We start from the raw sequence: 23,174 nt of genomic DNA, 5'->3' as shown, positions 1-23,174 counted from the left end.
GATAAAATGTTACCCCTGTGGTGCACCTGACTTCTGATTTCCTGGTTAAATTTGAGTGGAGGCAGCAGATGCAGTTTGAATTTTCTTACCTGTCATGCAAATTTTACTGAGTGCAAATGTTTTTTTTTAATTGATCCCAAAACTACTTCTGTACACTGAAAAATATGGTTTTGTTACGGCCAACAGCTTAGAATGAGGTCTGAGACATTATATACCTGTCTCGTGGAATACAATTACCAGTCCATTCTGATAGTTGTTCTTAATGACTAATACTGTGTCCTATAAGGACCAGATAGATAGATAAACTCAAAATCTGGAAAACAAAAAAAGACTTTTTTGCCAATAATGAAAATGCATGCTCTGCAAATGCGTAAGAACCAGAGACAATACACACCTAAAATTTATCCAGAGTAGCTGGGAAGCAGATTAATTCAAAGATGTGGCTTGTTTCTGGTTTCATCTGATGTACAAGCCCCTCTCACAACCACAGTCAGTAAGTCTTTTGGTATGTTTCACAGGACAGATTAGATGCAAATAACATTTTTAACCACTTTAACTATGGGCACTGGACAACTGAATAGATCATTAAAAGACCAAAGACAGGGCAGTGTTACAGAAGGTTTTTTTCAAGTATCTTCCCAGGCACAATAATCTGTCTTAAAATATCTAGCTTCAATTACTATTTCTACCTCTTTCACTTATTTCCCAAATGCAATAATAAATAGTTGTCATGTGACTAAATCTTTCTCTACATTAAATCCCATGCAGGTGTTTTGTAACACAATTTGCCTTAACAGGGCTATCTTAACTTCCATGAAGACTTTTGTTTTGTATTTCGTTCCCAGTGAGCACTGGTTCCATGTAAAGTGATCTTACTGTCCCTGTTCCTCTAACAGAAACTACTGGGCAGTTTAGTGCTCTGCTAGCCAGGCCACACAAGGAGACTGCTGTGACCTTGCAGCCCTTGTGTCCCTGTGTTCCAGAGCCTCAGTAGTAGTACTGACAGCAGTATCTTAAATACAGCTCTGTTTTCCCTCCCTCCAAGTCTTCTTTCTGCTTCCCATAACAGTCTTTGGGAGGGGGTTAGACTGACTATGGATCACTCCTCTGAACTGTAATACTTAGATATTAGGAAGAAATTCTTTACTGTCAGGGTGGTGAGGCACTGGAACAGGTTGCCCAGGGAAGCTGTGGATGCCCCATCCCTGGAAGTGTTCAAGGCCAGGCTGGATGGGGCTTTGAGCAGCCTGGCCTAGTGGGAGGTGTCCCTGCCCAGGGCACGGGGGTTGGAACTACATGATCTTTAAGGTCCCTTCCAAGTCTAATCGTTCTATGATAATGTTTTAACCTATTTGGAGCAACGGGAACAATTCTCAGACCTTCAGCACACAACAAAATCACTGAATTTTCAACGGAGTTCCTGTAGTCGGGAGAGCTACTCTCTTTTCGAGGTTCTGCTACGAAAAAACCAACTCTGAAAGATGTGTACTTACTGCCGTTAATGCGGAACGCAGCGGCAAGGCGCCGGCTGGCGGCAGCGATGCCACCATGATTTTAGGTGTATTTTTGTATGAAGGATTAATCACACCGAGGAAGCGGTGGAAGGAAAACCGTGCCCTTGTGGAACCGTTGCGACAGAGCGTCACGACTGCCACGGCGGAGCCCTTTCCTTGAACAGATAAAACGGGCAGGTAAAACCCCGCGGGGCTTCACACAGAAGCCGTGCGTCGCAAGGGAAGGCGGCTGCTGCTGCCTCTCCGCCTGAGCGGGAACCCACCGCGGGTTGCGGGGCGCCGCCTCCGGGGAAGGAAGGACAGAAGGGGCTGGGCCGGGCCACTCTAACGGCTGAGGCGCCGCCGCTCCAACGGCCCCTGAAGGGGCTGCCGCTTCCGTGAGGGATCACATCCGCTGCCGCGCACGGCCTTACGGGCCCGCTCGTTGCCGTAGCGACGGGGGCCTCCTCCGCCTCTTCCGGCTTCGCATGGCGCCGTCTCTTCCGGTGCGGGGAGTAATATGGTGAGTGGCCCCCGCTGGGGAGGGGAGGGAAGTCGCGCGTGGGAGCGGGGCGAGGGAGGCGGAGGTGTGGGGCGGCCGCTCCTGGGCGGGGGCCGTGCCGCTGCGGCGGGGCTGGGCACGGCAGGGCGCCCCGGGCCCGCTGCCTGCCCGGCGCGGCCCGGCTCGGCCCGGAGCGCGCCGCCTCGCCGCCCCCTGCCCCGCTCCTGGCACGAGCCCCCGCCGGGCTGTCGGTGACGTGGCTGCGCGCGGGGGTTCTGCCCCGCCCGCGCGGGGCCGCCTCAGCCGTTCCCCTTAGCCGGGCGCCGCCGGGGGGAAGGAAGTGCCCCTTCGCCAAGGCGGCGGGGCGGCCGTTAACGGCTCCGGGGCGCGGGAGGAGCGGGCGCTGGGGCTTTCTGTGTAGTGCTTCCTCTTCAGATCCCCCCTCATAGGCCGCGCCGGGCGGGTAGGCCCCGTAGGAACAAGCGGTAGGGGCTTAGCTCTGTCGCCGGGCGGTCTGGGCCTCGGTGGTTTTCATTCAGCACCGAATCATCCGGGCAACGGGAATCCGCCCCGGGGCACACCGGCTGCCCGGCCCCGCGTCAGTGAAAGCGCGGGGCTGTTGCCCTTGGTACGTGCGTCTCGCTTCCCAGGGAAGGAAAGTCCTGGGAGTGAGCACCCTGTAGGCTTGTTCAGCTGCGTGTCTTGAGTTTTCCCTGTTGATGCTGAGCGCAACTGAGTTGACATCGGTAGCGATAACAGGTGCTGTCACCTGTTGGCGTTGTAGGAGCAGACGCTGCCGCTCACTGTAGAAATACTTCTTGTAGAGCTGTGCCAGTGCCACATGGGGACCTTCAGTGGCTGAGGTGTGGGGCAGCCGCCCTCACGCTTAGCACAGAGGTGTTTCTCGCCATTGTGTTGCCACAAGTTTAGGGGGTAGGGAAGCTTTAATGTCAAAGTGCAATGTGGGCTGATTAGAGCTTGCTTCCAGGGGTGAGCTATATATCTAGCCTGGTTTTGTATGGGGTTCTCCTCTGTGGTACAGAATGCACAGCTTTAGGGCACAGCATACTGTGTATAAATTGGGGAGATGCGGCACAGGGCAGTTAGGCAATGGACAGTGCTAACAGCATGGGAAAGCAATGGGTGCCAAGGTGACAGTAACCTTCATAAGCAGGCAGCCTGCTGCCTTTAGGAAAGCTTTCCGAAGTGTTCTTTCATCCTGTTTGTCTTTACTGAGAAAAAAAAAAATAGTCACGTGATGATTTGATAGTAAAGAACATAGTAAGTGCCAGCCTTTTGCTCTAGGTGAGCAAAACTTGGGATCTGTAATACTGCTTTTTTAATTGATGACCCCAAGATATACAGGTATTTCTACAGATACTGTGAAATGCAGCTGTGCTGACAACTGTGTCTGTAAGTTCATTGAGTCTGTTTTGGTAACCAGCCTGTTAGTATGTCTTTTTGTCTTCTGCTTGCAGTTACAGATGTGATAGCTTACAATCAAACCTTATTTCATCCAGCCTCAAATTGCTGCATAGGACAGACCACCCATTACAAGTCCACGAATTTCTATTGCAAATCAGAAGGGCTTTTCGTGTGGAAGGCTTACTTTGTGTGAAGAGTAGAATGGAAGGTGGTTAGCTAGAACCTTCAGCCCTTTTAGGACAGGGAGAAAGTAGCATGGTTGATGAATTTGTCTGATAGTCTGTTCCCTGTCATGCTTTCAGGAGAGCCATGTAGCATCCCCCTCGCTCCCATCTCCCACATACCCATGTGCCCTCTCCACCCTCAGGAAAGGAGAGGGAACACGTACAGTGACTGCATTCTACTGTGCACATTTAGGTTAAGCCATGGCTGAGATTGTTTGTATGTCTCATTATGTTACTGGCCTTGCGTCCACCACGTTACAGATGATACCAGCATTGTTTTTATTCCTCTGATGGGTTCTCGTTTATATATATATGTGTGTATAAATATATACAATATTTTCCTGTTTAATAAACCAATTGGCTTTGGGTGGGAAGTGTGCTTTGATAAAGAAAAATATTTTTGTTTTCAGAACATCTGTAGTAGTTTTACTTACATAAAAGTAAAAAGCCCACTCTTTAAATGGTATTTTGGTATGTTTTCCAGTAAACTTGAATTCTGGATTATATGTAAATGAAGCTTGATTCCAAGTAATTCATCATTATCTAAAATATAATATACTATATATTACATTATAGTATAGTATACGTATATAATAACCATTTAAAGTGACTATTGAAAAATATTGCTGAATTTAATGTTTATGGGCTGTCACTAATTAACAAAAACCTCATTCTGATTCTTAATATAAATATGAAAATAGTTCATAAATGAAGATCTCCTTTTTGCTAATTTAAATTATGATTTAAGTGAAATTTTTAATTAAACTTTAATATTTTTTTTAAGGGGACAATACACCTGTTCCGAAAATCACAGAGATCGCTCTTTGGAAAGTTAACACATGAATTTAGGCTGGTTGCAGCAGATAGGAGGGTAAGTATTTCTTTTAAAAAAATGAATAACAATAAAAAAGACATTAGCTGTGATAAATTAAACTACGTTATTAACTTGAGAATGTTTTGAGAATATGTCTTTGAAATTTTCCATCTGTGCTTAAAAAAAACAATCCAGCTGTGAAGCTGAATGCCTTCCTGTGCTTTGTCCCTGTCAGTTAGTATTCTCCAGAATTGTATTTATATTTAATGCATTCAGTAGAACTGCAAACTGAATATGCACAGACATTTTTGGGACCTAAGTTCCAGCACAAAGAAAATAATCCACTAATATAAAGTTGTATAAGTCTGTCTTCAAAAGTCACACGGTGCGTGCTGTAATTAAATGCAAGTATTATACAGGGGTGATTTTTCTTTTAGACCAAAAAGGTATTTTAAGCATGATGCACAAGTGCTGTTTATAAACAAGTTTTGAGACAATCTGTAAAGTTGAAAACAAAATCTGGGCTTATTGTTCTGAAATGAATTGTAAATTTTTGGGAGGGAGGAAAAGACAGTTCTGCTTGCATGATGAAGTACTGCGATATTGTTTTGTAAAACCAGATAGATATATTTTTGTCTTGTAAATTTTGGAAGATATAAAACACATATCTATTCTCATCAACAGTCCTGGAAGATCTTGCTGTTTGGTGCTATAAATTTAATATGTATTGGCTTCCTGCTAATGTGGTGCAGCTCTACAAACAGCATAGGTAGGTCGCTCTCTAGTACTGAAACTACATCCAACTACCATGTGTTTCTTAGCTTGTGAACTTCCAACATACTAAAAAAGCAAAGTTCAGCACGTAAAGGAGATAGGTGGTTGCACAGCCAGGTTTGGAAAGTGCTTCCTTTTGATTTACCACAGTCAGCTTAGAGTCGTTTCTCGATGGCAAGTGTGGATGGGTGAAAGTCCTTCAAAGTTTGCAAGGTTTTCCAGAACTGGTGGGTTTTTTTCTTCCCACAGTACCCTCTTTAAAGATCGCAAAAAAGTAGACTTCGAAGCTAGTCCTCAGACCTGTTCCTTGTATAAATAGTACCAGTGACATATAGCGACCCTCACTTGCAGTTGAATGAAGATATTTGTAGTGTGGCAAAAGGCTTGTCCGATTCCAGGAACACCCCTTTTCAATATTTTTTATATCTTCTATTTTTGTATAGGGGCTCCAAGATGCTTCCCATCCTCTGTGCTGAAAGTGGAATACATTACGCTTTTTATTTATGACATAGGTTTTCTTGCAGTTTTAAGATGGGTCGGAGATGCAAAACAAGTAAAGAAGTCTGTTGAACCTACGTTTCACTGCAGTAATGCACATAAGCAATCTCTTGCTTTGGCGGATGAAGTATTACTAGATCTCCTGACTTTTCTGTATTTACATTCCTAGTCACAAGCTTTATACCTTTTGTGTCTGGCATTATTAAGTGCTTTATTAGAATTTGGATTGCCACAGTCAACCTGTTTATGAAGTTAAATGTATTGGAGTGTTTAGGACATTCATATTATACACACATACAAAATACAGAGAGTCTTACTCTATCAGTGGAGACAGTTTATGTCGATACGAAATGAAAAAGAGCTACACAAGAGGGACTTAGAAGAATACAACTGATTTCTGCATTGAAAAATTATATTGTTTTAGTATTTTGCTTTTTTTTTACAGCTTTAACTGCTTACACATATTTGACAATCTTTGACCTTTTCAGGTGAGTTTTTTTTCCCGTTTAGTCTTACTGTTCGTTTGTGCCTGTCTTTGTATATTTCTATACATATAAAATTTATTTAGAGATACAAACACATGTTATTTAGAGTCATCAGTATAGAAATACTAACTGTTTTGCATATAGCTTAAATAAGTATAAAATTTTACATCACAATAAGTAGATGTTGACAAACAGCATAGCTGTATTGAGAATGACTAGTAACAAATCAGTTTAGTTATGGATTTCTCTATGCAGATGTGTAACCACATAAAACAGAATCTAGCATCAAACTGTTATCTGGTGGTTCACTCAGAACATTTCCCTGATGTCACAGTCATTGATTCTGAAGTATCCCTCAGTTTTAGCATCAGGAAATGAGGAGTATGTAAGCCTGTTTCTATTTAAAAATACTTCAAGAGCTAGATCCTATGCACTCTACCAATAAGGTTATTAGATATATTTAGTATTTTTCCTGTTTCCTAAAAAAATTATATTAAAACTACTTAAAGTATGAAAGTTCTGAACACTTTTGATAATATTGATAATACAGACATGAAATATATTCAGTTCTTACCTGAGATGCAGATTGGTAGCAGTAGTTGGGAAATAAACTGCATAAAATGCATGTATTTTTTAATTATTAACTTACATTATCTTCCTTTATAAGCTCACTAGCTTATAAAAAATAGGGATCAGCTATCTGCAGTCTTTTTTGCCCACTACATACCGTTGCTTATCTGAATGATAGTAAAACATTTATAAATAACATCAGCAAAAAGGCAGAAAGGAACAGGAATGGTTGATATAGGCACAAAAATACCAAACTTGCTCTGTGACTGCATTAGAATTGTGATATAACTTCTATGAATCTTGTATTTTTCTTAGAATTTTGTGTCTACTGAGTTTTGTCATGTTGACTCAAAATAGTTTTTACCTTGGGGAAAGTTTTGATGTTGTATTCCATGTTTGTATATAATATTATTTTTTTAGTTTTAGGAGAAGATGGAATACCCCTGGCACTGACATATTAGGTTAATTAGGGGTCAGACTAGAAGATTATTCTTTCAATGATCTCTTTCAAGAGTTTTGATTTGCTGTAAGGGTGAACAATGCTCAGTAATTCTGCTGCAAAAATCAATTTCTGGTTCTTTCATTTTTGTCCTCTTCCTGGTCATTTATAATAGTCTTACTGAGCATATGAATTTAGTATTTTGTATATGAGCAGTATTATTTCCTCTGCTTTTGCTTTTACTCCACACAGCTGTGGATCAGGTTGAGAGGATGCAGTTGTTCATCAGCTGTGGGGATGAGTTCTTGATCCAGTCTCATTTAACTTTGTCGTTAAGAAACGGCTGCATAAAGGCACAGATGGCACTGAATCGGGGTGGGTTCCAATAAAAAAAAAAAAAAAAATTGTCCGAAGGGGTCAGTAAAGGAAAAATTGGCATATTTTGGCATGTTTCATTGGCATGAAACAAGACTCATCCTCGAAAAATTCAGGCTAGTACCATGAGGATAAAATAATTGGAATTTCAGATGTTCAATATAAGAGAAAAACTTGGAAAGGAAATAGCAAGAGAGACCTGTGGCTGTCAGTGAATGGCCAGTTAGATTAGAGCTTGTGTAGGTGAATGCAGCCAGAAAAAATAAATCTGTTTTGGCCATATATGTAGGCAAAATGCACTGTGGAAAAGACAGACAATACTTGGCATAGCCCAAGGCTTATTCTGGTACTAAATCTAATCCATGGTATGGCTCTAGAAGAAGAGTTTAGTGGAGAGCTTTCTTCACTGTTTCACTGGGATACAAAGGAAGTGACACAGATGTGACAGTCCTGTTATCGTGCTTATCATCTTCCTTCTCGTTTAAATGGCCTTTCTCAGGTTACAGTATTTCTAAGCAAGTTGATAAAGCGCACGTAAGAAGAGCATTTACTGGGTGTCTAGTTTATATTTTCATAGGCTTTTGCTTTGTACTTTTCATTACTACATGTGACATTACTATGTGTGATACCAACCAGTATTAAAAGAATTTTCTCAAATCACCTTTGCCTGTTAGTCAGATACTGGGGTACCTGGTCTCGCATGCTCCATGTCCCTTTGAGGAAAATTCATGGAGTGCATGCAGCTTGAACACTAATTGTGCTGTTTTGTGTCAGGACCTCAGTGTAAAAATGCATTGCATTTGGAGTTCTGGTAAACTTGATTTAGGTTGAGTGATGTTCTGTATTGAAGAAGGTTGGTGGTAACCTTTGTAGGCACAGCATGCCTTAAGTACAGCATTAAGGCTGTAAGGTCTAAGGAATTAGACCAGCTACCATTCCACTACAATTATTTGCTGCTCTTCTTCTGTGAACAGCTGAGACGACGTCATGCAGTCTCAGTGTTATACCCAAGCACAGCCTTTTCTGGATTCACTGGAACCCTCATTGTAACAGTGATGGAGGGGTTGAGTTCGTGATAAGACACGGTTATATTCATTTGTTCAGTTCTGATGGCTGAAGTGTGTATTTGTAGATTATCCAGTTTGTAAAGGCTGCAGTTATTTATCATTGTCTAACTCTCCCCCTTTTTTCAGTTTGGTAACATGTCTAATAAGCTATTGGGTAATGATGAAGAAACCCAGCCCAGTCTATTCATTTGGGTAAGTACTCATAACAAGGTTTAGTGTTTGATAATTCAACATTTGATATGTTGCTGACTATCGTTGCCTGTGTTCCCAGACATCCATGACTAACAACCTCTGTGTAAAAGACCCTAAAAATAAGGAGACCCAAGACTGATGCTGTAAAGAACAGTTGCAGAATAGAGGAGAGCTTAGGGGAGGGACAGGAAAAAGAACTAAGAAATGCTTAATTTTGAACTGTTTGTGACAAGTGGAGTGTTGGCGTAAAAGAAATTGGAAAATAATGCCTATTCCATAAAACTTCCAATTTCTTCCCATCTATCTACTCTTTAAAGAACTGGAAATAGTAGGTTTATCCTACTGATTCCTGCACAGACCAGAATGCATTTGGTGCAATGTTCAGTGTTTCTAAACCGAATTCTCAAATTTCAGGTTTGAAAGGTTTGAAGTTCTAGCCGTGTTTGCATCTACAGTTCTGGCACAGCTTGGTGCTCTTTTTATACTGAAAGAAAGGTAGGGATATGTACCATTTTCTATTATTTTTTTGTTATGTATGAAGATATTCCAGACTAAGCAAAAGCGTATGCATTCTACAAATGTAGAGAGATATTGTAGAAAAAAGTTCAGATTTCTTTAAAATATTGCTAACCCTTACTGCTCACTTACATTGATTACACTACAGGTAGGCTTTAGATGAAATGATAGGTATCAATAAAAGTAATTAAACAGCTTTCAAGGAAAAGACTCAATGTTCTTAAGAATCGCGTTTTCCAAAAAGTTAGGTATTTCATTTAATGCATTTCCCTATGCGTCTTGATTTTTTTTAAGTTAGTAAATAAATAAAACTTCTTCCATTTTATTTTTTTCCTTCAGTTACTTCATGAAGTAAAGCAACATCATAATATATTAAGGATCTGAATGTTTAAACTATCAACTTCATCAGTCCATCAAAATGTGCTCAAGTATTAATTTGACATACTGTTTACTCTTAGAAGCATTTGTATTTCAGAGGTTAGCCTAAAAAAAAAATCTTTAAAAATGAAGTGGCTTTTATTAACATTTGGAATTTAAAACGGGCGGTGTACCTTCCATTTTTCTATTCAAGGGCTCTATTTTCTCTGTAAAGGGCTATGTTAACAACTTAGCAATTTTATACTATGGGTTGCTCTGTTGTAGGGACAATACACAGAATCACATACACTGGAATGAATTCTAATAATGACAAGCTGTCAAAGCCTCCAAGTTTTCAAACATCAATTTTAGGAAATTCCCAAAACTTACCTTAGTCAAATAAAGCTTATTCCTTATTCCTTAGTTTACTGGTGGGTAAAAAAGATTTGTATCTCCACCACAGTGTCCCACATCTCCGTTATTTGGCCTTGCTTAGTGAGAGGCTGTAAGTCAAGGATTTCAGACTTAGTTTGTTGCGGTTACCAACACCAGTGGTGGCAGTAGCAGTATTTTTTGGCATGTTCATTTACAAGCTTCTTTTTATTGTGTAGGCAGTGTTCATGGTAGCTAGCACCTATGTGGTACAGTTTGGAAATATTTGGAAAATCTAAATTACACCCTGCTTCTTTTCAGTGTTAAATGCTTTCATCAGTTATAAAAACTGCTGTGCCTATTTAAGCAATTCATTTTTTTGCAGTACTGTATTTGTCAGGTTTTCTTTATGAATGGCAGCTAATTCTTCAGAACTGGAAAAAATATGCTTCAGGTATCAAGGTTTTATTGTATGAATATAACTCAAATTTTCAATTATTTTTGTAGTGCAGAGCGGTTTCTGGAACAACCTGAGATACACACGTAAGAAATTTTGACGTGTAAAATTATAGTTTTTTCAGTGTCCCTTTGCGTTTCTAATTCTTAATGTAGCATGTATTAATTATGTAAGTACATTCAACACCAAGTTGGTTTTAGTACCTTGGCATTTATTTCAAACTGTGTGTAAGCTATATTGCAAACGGTTTTTTCAAGGTACAATTGAAATATAACACACGTGCTCTCGTAAATAATGAATTAACTATATATCGCTGGTTTTGCTAGTTTAGTTGCTCTCATTTCTTATGGAGGCCTCTTAGAAGGCCTGGTGCGTGAGGGGAAGGATGCTGTGATCATTAGGGAGCTGGAGGTGTTGCAAAGATGATGAATATGGGGAAAGGAAAAGAAGGTGTTATGGGGCAAAAGACTGGGACGTGGCATGTGTGGTGAAGTTGTAGTTCTCCTAGGAAAGAGTAGGGACATAAGGCATAATTCCATGGGAAACTAAGCTTTTTTTAGCTCTGCTGCTGCAGGGACAATGTATTTATATCTTCAAAGGACGAACATATATGTGTGTGCATATATGCAATTAGTTAAGAACTGTTACTCAACATTATGAACTTTATGTACAGCCTAATGTGATAATACGTACGAAGTTCAGTGATCTCATATAACCATTAAAATGATAATACACTGCCAGTTATTACGCATTACACTAGTTTATCTTACTCTTGTTTTCAGTCTCAGTGAAAGATAGCAAGCAAAGTATTTTGATATTGTTATTAGTAATTACAGCTTGATTTCATGTGATGGTGTGAAATTAAGATACTTTTTTTTTTTTCCCCTCCCTAGGGGGCGACTGCTGGTTGGTACTTTCGTGGCTCTCTTTTTCAACTTATTTACAATGCTTTCCATTAAGAATAAGCCTTTTGCTTATGTCTCTGAAGGTATGTGAAAAATTAGTCTATAACAAGAGTTGGGAAATGATTTTAATGTTCCTATTTTTATCAAGGTATAACTTGTCTGGTAACTTTCTTAACTAGAGGGTATATATTACTGTTACCTACATTAATATAACTTCATGCAATTTAGAATTGCCATCCAGACTTCAACTTTAGTTTGCTTATGGGGCTCTCTCAGAAGTATGTATTCATTAATATAACAAACTGAGCATCATTTTAATGCTGAAGTACGCTTTATTTTCATTCTTTTAATGAAAATCAGAACTTTTAAGACATTTTATGGATATATTAGTGGATTAAAAATAATATAATAGTTCTTCTTAATAGCTCTTTTACCTGGGGCTTTTTCACTGTGAAGTAGGCTTGCAGTCATTCCTGCTAACTGTAAATTGTTTATAGCTATATAACATACTTTTATATAATATAAAGATAATTGTGATGGTTATAATAGTCAATTATATATGTATTTAATCAGTTCAGATGATTATGAGAGATGGGCATTTTATTTAATGCCTGGAAAAGTTAGACACTGGGGTTTTTTTTAAGGGAATCTGTTGAGATATATTTATTCACTCGTGCTGTATTGGGTTCTTTCCTTAAAATAAAACTTTAAGCATACTTTAAAATGGATACCTTTACTTGTAGTAATTTTATTACCTTCTTTCTTTTGCAGCTGCCAGCACAAGTTGGCTTCAGGAGCATGTTGCAGATCTTAGTAGAAGGTAAAGCTTTATAATATTTTTCAAAATTGTTAACATCTGGAAGGTAGTGGTTTTTTGTGTATAATAATGATTTGGATGGGTATTGAGGCATAAACTGTTGTGTATTAGAGCTTTTAAAATAGCTTTACCTGCTCTAGGTCTGGTGTATGAACTCTAGAGCAAACATTGTCTTTCATGTTTCTCAGATACATCAATCTAATAGAAATACATCTTCTGCATAACTTTCCCTTTGAATGTGTTTGGTACGCTGTATGTAATTCTCCTTGGATGAGGTGAGGTAAACTAGCTTTGTCCTGTACAGGCTTGAACTGTATTTCTCAACAATCATTACCTGTAGTAATTTGTGTTCAGTTACTCTATGGGGTGGGCACATGACTAGGATGGTTGCAGTTTAAATGTGATCTATGAAGCAGGTTGCACGCTGAAACATAGCTATGGAAACTCCTCACCTGTCCAGCAGCAAACTGCTGTGTCTTCCAGGGACTGAAGGAGTGTTGCTCATTCATCTTGTCTGTTAACTGTCTTGCTTGTATTTGATATCTGAATGTGAGATAACATTGTTTGCAAATAATTTTGTCAGATGTCAGAAATGTTTATTTTGAGCCATACATGTTCTTCCAAATTCTAGTGCTGTTAGTATCAAAAAATGTTAAACCATATTGTATAACATGTTAAGTATGCTGCAAAGCCCATCTGTTTCTGCATGTTGTGATTTTCATATACAGTTGAGGAAAGCAGAGAACACTGGTTTGTTCAACGTAATTGATTTTATACAGGTGTAAGGTATTGTATCATCAGACACAAATTCTGCAAAACAGCTTGGAAGACTAACAATAGGGTTGCCCAAGTACCTGGAGTTTCAGTGTGGGAAAAAAAAAAAAGTAATAAGAAAATGTGGATAGCAGTCACAGACACTAGCAGTTTTTCTTTAATGATATGGTGACACAGTGTTACTGGGGAGGACACGGATGGACAACTTGAAGGGCTCCCAGATCAAGAGTCTAGAATTACTACTGGGTTTTGGGATAACCTGTAGACAATTATGCCAACAATTTCTTAAAAATTATTAAATTTGGTTAGTATGTATACAGCTATTTCAGGTGTGTTCTGTGAAGCTGTGCTGATTACTAAATATCTGCACCTCTATATAATTATGTTGATTAAAATTCTTACAGGAGCAGACCAGCTCATGATGTCTAAACATAGGTTGGTTTTAAACAGAGCAACAAAACATTTCATGTTGTCTTTTCCTTTAAATTCTCTAGTATGTGAAATACATTGCTGGGAAGTACAGAAACCCTTTTCTCTCTTCATGCTCCCATTGATAGGAGATAACTATAAATAAATAACTTTTCCCAATGTTCCCAGTTTTTTTGGTCTCCTCTTATTCACAAGGCTGGCCTCCTTCTTTTCAGACTCCATCAATTAGTTAGCTTTGGCTTTAGAATACTTTTTCACACCAAGGTGGCAGATGGATTGAAGACTAGAGATATGCAACCCCACCATGACTTACATTTATGTAATAGCAATATCTGAACCTGTAAAGTACTTGTGTACAGCTGACATAGCTAGCTATGTTACCAGAAAATAGAAAGTAGCACAAGATATGTATTTTAACATGTAGAAAAAAATAATATAAAATTTAGTGTAGTATAACATTTTGTAGATGCGAAGATAGAGGTAAAGCAAATTTAAGATGCAAGAGGCTAAGGATTAGTTTCAGATATGAGAGAGAATGTGACGTGGATCTAAACTTGATTAATTTTTGCTGGCATCAGACTATTCCAGAACTTCGAGCAGAATTAGAAGGGCCTTTTTAGTCCCCAGGGGCATCATTTGCTGTGACTGCAAGGTGTCAAATGCTGAAATTGTGGGTGTAACTCTTTTGCATTTTGAAGTAACGCTGAACATCTAGCTGACAACTGCTTTTTCTGTTTCATTACAGTATTTGTGGAATCATCCCAGGATTGAGTAGCATCTTTCTGCCACGAATGAACCCTTTTGTCTTGATTGATATTGCTGGAGCTTTAGCTCTTTGCATTACATATATGCTCATTGAAATCAAGTACGTACAGTTGTTTAAAAAAAAGTAACTCTCTTTTTATCCAGTCTATGGGAAATTGCATTTTTTACATGAAAGGAATGACCTCATCAAAAGCTGTATTTTGTATGAATGTGATTGCAACTCCATTAATATATTCTTTTTTGAAAGATGTATAGTTCAGGTGAAATTAGTATGTGTAATATTCTGTAAGTGTATATAATTTCAAAGAATGAAAAAGAATCAAAAGAAAATTCTTACACCTTTCAAAAATATGAACACCTGTTTTTCTTTAAAATTGCTCTTTCTAGCAATTATTTTGCTGTCGATACAGCTTCTGCTATAGCAATTGCTTTGATGACATTTGGTACCATGTATCCCATGAGTGTCTACAGCGGAAAAGTACTTCTCCAGGTAAGGCATTGCCACAAAACAAGGGGTTTTTTGTGGTTTCAGTTTTGTTCAGTGTCTTTATTTTTTCAAAAACATAAAATATGTTTTAAGCATTTGAATAGGAAGTGTTCCAAGGGGAATTTGTGATGTGCTAGAAGAATTTTAAGGGCAGTAGAAATACACATCATGAAGTCGTAAGAATTTATTGTGTAATGCTATTGCTCTCTTCTGTATTTAGGCCAAACTTAAAGGCTCTCTTATTTTAACAGGCCAGTTAATTTTTGTTATAACTTTTTTCTTCTTTGTTTTTTTTTTTTTCTTTTTCTTGAAGACAACCCCACCTCATGTGATTGGCCAGTTAGATAAACTTCTTAGAGAGGTAAGTCAGTGTATAATACATGACAGAGCGCGTAGAGCTAAAATTAAATATGGATTCAGGAATACAAAGAGTTTTTGTGAGTAGTCCAAGAAGATTGCTAAAAAAATACTTTTTTAATGTTATTTTTTAGCTGCATGCAGAAAGTATGGATCTTGCTATCTAAGATGAATAGTGTCATTCAGGTATCTGGAATAAATCTGTTAAAGTAGTGCAGGCTGGTGTTTTTATTAACTAAATAGAAGCTACTGCTGAAGAGCTTTATGAATGGGAGTGGGGAGAGGAAAAGGAGTACAGGCAGCTGTTGACTTACAGCGTATCAAGTTGAGAAAATACTGCAATTTGGCAGCAAGAATTACCTGAAATGAGTTACTTAAATCCACTTTTTGGATGGATTTGGACGTTTAAGGGTACAGTAGATAAGCATTAGTGGCATCGTTAACAGACATCATCCATTCTGTAGTATGGAAGCTTTTATTTCACTACTGAAAATGCTGTATTATTCAGCTATGTGTAAAAGTACATTTCTAAAAGGTTTTGAAACGCTATTTCTAATTTAATTTCATGTTTCTGGATATTTGTGTAAAATTAGGTTTCAACTTTGGATGGTGTCTTGGAAGTTCGAAATGAGCATTTCTGGACATTAGGTTTTGGCACTTTGGTAAGTTATGTCTTTATTGTCTTTTTAGCCTTTAAAAAAAAGTTGTCAGTTACTACTTTAAATTTTTTATTTAAATAAAGTAAGATATTTCTTCTGAAATCTTAAATATAAAAAAAATAATTGAGGAAGGCAGTACTCAGTCCTTGTGATGTATTGCAGAACTTCTCTTCCCTTGTCCTTTTTATTTTTTAAAAGCTTTGTTATTGATTAATATTATTTATGTATATTGCAGCTCTAGATTAAAGCATGCATTTTGCAACTGTAGAATCACTTTTGTATTTTGGTAGTGAAGAAACCCCCAAACAATAGTAAAGACATTTTTCAGATGGTGTATTATTGTAAATTGTCTCAGAGGGGAGAAAAAAAACTGTAAACCTTCAGGTGCCAAAGGTCTACAGTAGAATCATACACTTTCAGCACTTCTGGGGTGGGGGTGGAAAAAAAAGGTCTACAGTTGTGTACTGTAAGCTGAAAAAAATCAAGGGTTTTTTTTGTGATACAGAATTATCACACAACTCAATTATTTCTAAGTTGATGCAGGTGTGTTGTGACAGATGGAAAATTAAGACTCTTCAGAAGTAGAAAAAAAGAATTCTAATTCTTACAGTATATATATAGCACAAGCTGTGAACCATGTTCTTTACTACATATGAACTGAAAAAGCATGTGAGAGGTTCTGTTGTGTGTCCTGTTCTGTTGTGTGTCCTGTTCTCTTTGCAGTAGTAGTTCAAGGTAACAGAGATAATGTTACTGAGAGGAAGGCAGGGGCAGCCCGCAGTTACATGCACGTCCAGGAGAAACTAGTCTGAGTTCCACAATGGGCTCTTGCCTCTGTTCCTGCTAATGGTCCCGATTTGAGTGTGCCTACCATGCGTGTTGTCCTCTTGTCTGCTCCAACAGCACACTGATGACACTTTTCCTAAAAATGGAGTTTGTCTCCATTTCATTCTTCTTTTGGGCAGCTTTTTGTCCCGTCTGTTGCCTTGCCTTTCCTGCCATCACATGTTGTATTTATAGTTTGGTTTTAAGACTCGCTCTTCCTGAATGATGATCTTGATGTGTTCATAAGAGATCAACGTATTAGGAAAGATCAAAATGTATCCTAATTGTGGAATTATTTAATCAGTTTCTCAGTTGAGTCAGTAGTCTCCACTGCAAAAGGTCTTTGCATAATTCTTTGCAGGGTAACTTACCTCTTCTTGAATGCATATGGAGAATCTCTATTGAAGGAACAGTTAACAGCCGACTTATTTTTATCACTTTCTAGGCCGGATCAGTACACGTCCGAATTCGGAGAGATGCAAATGAACAAATGGTACTTGCCCATGTCACTAACAGATTATACACATTGGTCTCTACCTTGACTGTTCAGATTTTCAAAGATGACTGGATCAGACCTACCTTATCATCTGTGCCTATTGCAAACAATATTCTGAACCTTTCGGATCATCATGTTATTCCAATGCCATCTTTGAAAGCTGCTGATAATTTGAACCCTGTTACATCCACTCCAGCTAAACCCAGCAGCCCACCACCAGAATTTTCTTTCAATACACCAGGCAAAAATGTGAGTCCAGTCATCCTTTTAAACACTCAGACAAGGCCCTATGGATTGGGCTTTAATCATGGATCCGTACCCTACAGCAGTGTACTCAATCAAGGATTTGGAATACCGGGAATGGGAGCAACTCAAGGATTCAGAACTGGTTTTACAAATGTCCCAAGCAGATATGGAACAAACGCTCGTGGTCAACCTCGACCATAATAAACACCATTATTTATTGTACTTAAGGGTATTGACTTAATTCTTTTATTACCCAATTTTTATAAACATTTGGAATGTCAGATCATTCTAAATGGCTGGGAACAAGTGCATTGTTCATATTCATGAAATGGTTAAACTGCAATTTTTTTCTTTGCATCAGCAGTAGCCTGTGTAATGCCACAAATATTTTCCAGACTTACGATACTTTACAGGTAGTTTTTATAGAGCGTCTATTTCTATTCGGCTTTTTATTCACTTTTCTTTATTTTCCCAAGAATGTATTGAGGTATAGCACAACTCCGTAAGAGAGTAAAATTTTGACCAGGTAGCATTTCTTTTCTAATGAGAATTGCTTGCTGAATGGCTGAGAGAATAGGAAATTGCAGAAATACAAGTCCCATTTTTGGAGATGTTTTGATTGCTGTATTAAGCCATCTTTTGTCAAAGTCACAATTAGGTTTTGGTTGCAAAAATCCAATATTCATATTGTGGCCATTGTGAAGACAATCTGGCATTGCAGATTCTAATTAATTCTGTGAGACCATGTTTTTACATTTTTATTGATGCTTTTATAGAAATTCAGATGGTTCAGCAACCATTTTCTAATTGTAAGTATTCCATATTCATCTCTGATATTTCTTCCTTTTTGGTTTAACTGCAAAATTATTTAGCAATATAGTGGGAAATAAAGTATTTCAAACTTAAGATTTTACAAGCACCTCTTTTTTATGATTGACCCTATTTAAGATCCAGAGCAGATGGCTGTATTGTTTCTGAAGCCAGTATTTCATTTTTCATTATGGAAAGTATTCTCTGATTCGATTGTGACTTTGTATTTTTCCTCTTTGTATTTTTTCTGTAGTTTCAGGGGAAAAAGTATCTATTTATATTCCTGGTTTATATCCAGAGTACAGGTCAGTGATCGCTGACAGTTCTTAGTCATTGCTAGAGTGCTTAGCCTTTGGGGCACACTTGGAACAAGACTGCCTAACTTGTCTCTGCTTTTGCATTATCATTCTACTGTACATCTAGAAGGCCGTATTTCTTCAGGGCCTTTCTCAGAGAGCTCTTCCCTCTGACTGCTGTCTTTTTCTTCACTGCTCTGATAACACAGAAAGGCCTTTTAGAAATACTCCAGGTTTTTTTTCCTGTTCTCCTGTGCAGTATGTATCTTTTAATTCCCAAGCCAATACCTCCTCTGCATTTTCTTCTGCATCTCTTGGCTGTTGAGGAGTGGGTTGCCCATTCCTGTCGTTTCACTTGCAACTCAGGGTGCTATATATTGGCTTCCACCTTGTTAATCTGTATACTAAGTAAGTCTTTTCATTTGTCCAGGGTGGTTATATGGAGCTGTAGTATCTCAGGGACTCCAAAGATATTAATATGTTACCTGAAGATAATGGGTTTGGTGGAGAAATCTTTCTCTTGCGGAACTGAGTTGAGAAAACAGCCTTCATTTGAATTTTAAAGATCTGTGGCCTCTTCACACTGGCTGAGGATTCCTTTTGCTGCACAAGGATGTTGCTTTCCTCTTCTTTTTTTTTTTTTTTTTCTTCCCTTTTCCTCCCTGCTCCACTACCTGTTTTTCTCGCTCCAATGCATGGAGGAGGGCGTCACTCTTGCAAACAAAGCAAGGTGACATTCTGCACGATGGCATCTTGCCGGGATGTTTTAGGCTGAGGGTAGTGTCCAGACTGCCACTGGTATGTATACCGTCCATGTAAGCTACAAGTAGGGAATCTAGCTCTGTACTTCATTTGCAGCAAGAGTAACGGTTTCATTGCTGTGTCAGAAAACGTAATGATCTGGAAAATTTGCATTTAAAGATTGCAATGAACTTGTAACGATTGGCTATGTTTTGATGAGGTCGGTATTAGCTCAGTAATCACCTTTGTTTCATTACTCTGTCTTTATATGTAGACTATTACATGTGCCATTGCTGCATGAAAATTCGCTGAAGTACAGAACACTTGAACAGATTCTCTGTACCTCTCGGGTGCTGAACTAGACTGCACTCTCTACAGCATCTGCAACACCTTAGAGCCAGCAGAATGTTTACAATATACTACTCTTGTGTGGCCTATTTGAGAATTGTTCCTTACTCCAGTTTCATAACCAAACACTTGCCCTTTTTCTGACATTTTAAATACATTGTATTATATTGATTGCATGCCTCCTTGTTTTTAGTAGAAAATTAAAGCTCCATTTTATTAAAAAATGAAGCTGACCTTTGATTTAAAATGAGAAAGGAGAATGAGAATCCCAGGATTCTGAGTGCAATATAATCACTTTAACAAAATTATTTTTTGGAGTGATTGTTTACAATATATATTATATGTGCAGATGAGAGATTCTTTTAGAGATTAGAACAGCTTTTTAGCTGCTTTATTGTTATGAATATATTACGAATATTTGTTAAATCATCACAGAGTAAAATGTCTCCTTTTATACGAGGAAAATAAAATCAGTGTCATCCTTAAATGACAAGGAAAAAGTGGTAATTTGTGTACAAGATTTTATAGTTATCTTTTTATATATATTGATTGTTTAAGTGATGTTCTCGGGTGATACTTCAATCTCAACAAGCAGATGTGTGAAACTTCAGAACTGTTTTGCTGGGTCTGCTACCAATGTGGACTGGGTCCTTGTAATAATTCTACAGAAAGGATTTTTACTGCGTTTTGTCTTTTCTAATTGTATTTTGCTGTTAGGTGGTCACAATCTAAATGTTTATTTGAAATGTGGTGAATAAGAATTGCTAATTTATATCGTCTTCATTCCTAGTGATAGGAGTTCTGTCCCAGCTAGAGAAAAAAAGAGGACTGGTACTCACTATCATTTCTGTCTACCAGAGGATTTGGCATTGTTACTCCCTTAACTCGTTCCACCTGTGATTGCATAGGATCACTTCACTTGTAGGTAAATGCATCAAGCTTTAGACAATTTGAGGGGTGTATACCATCACATAGGCTTAAGATTCTTGTGAAAAACGGCATTATCCTGATGTAAAAAGAGCTAGAGTGCTTACTACAATACAAATAACTAATGTAATATGGCGGTTTTTTTCAGCTTTACGTGTCGAGTAGTGGCTCCTGAGTTCATTCTGTTCTTTGTTCCCTCAGCCTGGTAATAACCACATACACCTTTAGGAGGACTCTTGACAAGCCAGCGACAGCCTCTCATGGGTGGTAGATTGATGATTTTTAATTTTTTTCTCACCCATGACTTGAGATGTGATAAATCCTATTCAAGCAGAGAACCTGTGTAGCAATTCTGCTGATTTGTGTAATTACTAGATCAGTTGAAGTCCCTCAGTTGATTTCTGTTCCCAGCTGCCACCATCCAACAGGGACAGAGAAACTATCCAGGGATAGGTTCTTCAACATAAAGCCTGTCTCTGAATTCTGAAGTGATTATTGTTACTGTGTATGTCCAGATCCTACTGATGTGGATACTTAGTAATGTTCAGTGTTGAAACAGAGTGGAGAGATACCAGTCCTGGTCTTTTCGCTTGTATTTTTTGTTTTCTGGTTGTTTTATTAAATGGCTACAGTTTCTCCTACCTACTTGTTCTCCATTGCCTTAGTAGCAGTGAGGACCCACCTTGCACCATGTCTTTGCTTTACTGACGACAAGTTCTTGTGCTTTTGCGAGATAAGATTCTTGGATTCACATGGTTACTGGGCTGATATAAGTTTTCCTTCCAACAGTTATTTTTTTTAAGTGAATGGTAGGTCATATAAATGGCTAAGATGATGATCTTCCCCTCTTTCAGTAAAGCCTTTCCTGGGCTTGCATCCAGTTAAGAGATGGCCCTCTTTTACCACACCAAAAAAAACCCCAAACCCAAAAACCTAAGGGGAAAAAAACCTCAACCAACAAGCCTCTCCATGTTTTCTTCATGTTTTTGGAACCACTGAATCATAGTACACCAGCCTGTACCTTATTTCTTTGAACTGAGTAAACATAACTCAAGAGAACTGCATGCTCAGGCAGTGAGAAATTGGTGACAAAATTGACATGCCAGAGATTTGGTGTACTGCATGGTTAAATTATGTTTTCAACTAACTCTAGTAGAGATTTTTAAAAGTTAGGCTTTTCCCAGTTATAACAACCCTCTGATCCCACATTTCATAATGAAGCCTATTTTAAGTTAACTTCCAAATGCTTGATGCAGAGTAGCAGTGCACACTGCAAACACGTACTGCATTTTTCAGAGGCACTGCAAAGTATGAAGTACCACAAGAGTTTACCAGTAGAACTGAAATTAGCCACACAAATTTATGTTTGATATTTCTGTATATAGCCATTTTGTTACCTTTTTTCACTGCTTAGGAGGGTGCAGTAGGTGCCTTATACTGCTCAGAGTATTCAAACTTCAGAAGATTTAATTTAGTTGTTTAGAATGTTTTCACGTGGGCTGAAGTAGAGGACAATATGATAATGGAGAGTTCAAATAGCTTTGATGTATTTTCACAGATGTACAGTAATAGCTGAAAATAAACACATCTGTCTGATTTTTAGAACTTTCATTGCATTCTATTTCAGAAGTTGCATGCAAAATAGAAACATTTCTTACAAATGTTGAAGTGATGGGAAAACAAAATGCTTCCGTTTCATTTTGAGCAACAAAACTACATTGAATTTCATTTTTAGGCTGTCCTGTAATAGTAAAATCTTGCAATTTTGCATTGCTGTAAATACATATTTTTATTGCAACTTTAAAATATGTATGTAAATATTGTCTTAAGTTCAGAAATGCTTGCTTTAGGAAAATGTTAAAATACAGGCCAAATCTGATATGCCTACAGCTCCATAGCTTATTTCCTTTTTAAATCTCTTTGCCCAGGATAGAACTTCCTAATGGAAGAAGTTCAGAGTAGTAAAACACCGACTTGTTTTTTTCTTAGTTCAATCTACCAGCTTGATTTTTTTTAATTTTTTTTTTCCTCTTCAAATGCTCTCATCTTTTTTTCACAGCCAAAACCATAATTGTGTCGGTAGCTTCTGAATACTGTTCTTCTGGCTTCTCCTATTGATTTCATTCCAGGCTAGATTTTTGCCAGTGTGTTATACTAAATTTATTGAATAAAAAATTCCAGTAAGGAATGTAAAAGCACAGGGTTGCTAAACTGGTGAGTATCTTTTTCTGATACAGGCTATGGCTTGCCCTTACATTTTGGTGCTTAAACTGTCTTCTGCTTCTGACTCTCATACTTATTTTACTCTTGATAGAGAGCACTTTGCCTTTTAAAATTATATTTATATAAAACTATAGTTTCTAAAGTGATCACTTTCCTAGTATGATTACTTCTGATGTAATCTGTATTAAAAACAGCAGTGTTTTTTAATTTATTTTGGGTCAAATTGTGAATGATTCTCACATGAATTAATGGCGTGTGCTGGGGCGTTGCTCCCACACACCACCTACTCTTCTGTTTATATCTCCTGTGTTGCAGTCAAAGCACGATGGAAACTCCCGTGTACCTTCCTCTTAGCATCATGCCCCACCACCCTTCTCTGTCAAAAGGTATCCAACAAACGACAGGGAGAAAATCTGAATTTGGGTTTTTTCTTTGTTTCCTGGTGGCCTGGTGTGTGTGGATGAGAGCTGTTGCAGCTGCTCTTGTAGGGGAAGGAGGAGAGGGAACAG

The 23,174-nt window shown here is 38.3% G+C and overlaps 1 protein-coding gene across 4 annotated transcripts; it reads left to right on the top strand.

The window, feature by feature from the left end:
• The first annotated feature begins 1,896 nt into the window (after positions 1-1,896).
• SLC30A6 (solute carrier family 30 member 6) lies at positions 1,897-17,542 on the top strand. Of its 4 annotated transcripts, none has more exons than XM_074579925.1 (14): positions 1,897-2,016; positions 4,429-4,515; positions 5,143-5,227; positions 6,176-6,218; positions 8,793-8,858; positions 9,273-9,353; positions 10,611-10,646; positions 11,454-11,548; positions 12,237-12,285; positions 14,231-14,350; positions 14,638-14,740; positions 15,051-15,098; positions 15,688-15,756; positions 17,024-17,542. In XM_074579925.1, exons 1-14 carry the CDS (start codon positions 2,014-2,016, stop codon positions 17,519-17,521), a joined length of 1,383 nt encoding a protein of 460 aa, XP_074436026.1. In that variant the 5' UTR covers positions 1,897-2,013; the 3' UTR covers positions 17,522-17,542. The 4 variants fall into 4 exon arrangements, with proteins under 4 accessions (XP_074436026.1, XP_074436027.1, XP_074436028.1 ...); XM_074579928.1 differs by lacking the exon at positions 1,897-2,016 and adding an exon at positions 2,480-2,623; XM_074579926.1 differs by lacking the exon at positions 9,273-9,353.
• The last annotated feature ends 5,632 nt before the right edge of the window (positions 17,543-23,174 follow it).

The sequence above is a fragment of the Larus michahellis genome, chromosome 3 (assembly GCF_964199755.1).
Source record: "Larus michahellis chromosome 3, bLarMic1.1, whole genome shotgun sequence".
NCBI lineage: Eukaryota > Metazoa > Chordata > Aves > Charadriiformes > Laridae > Larus > Larus michahellis.
The sequence above is the reverse complement of the archived record's forward strand: the minus strand, read 5'-3'. Positions and strand labels throughout refer to the sequence as shown.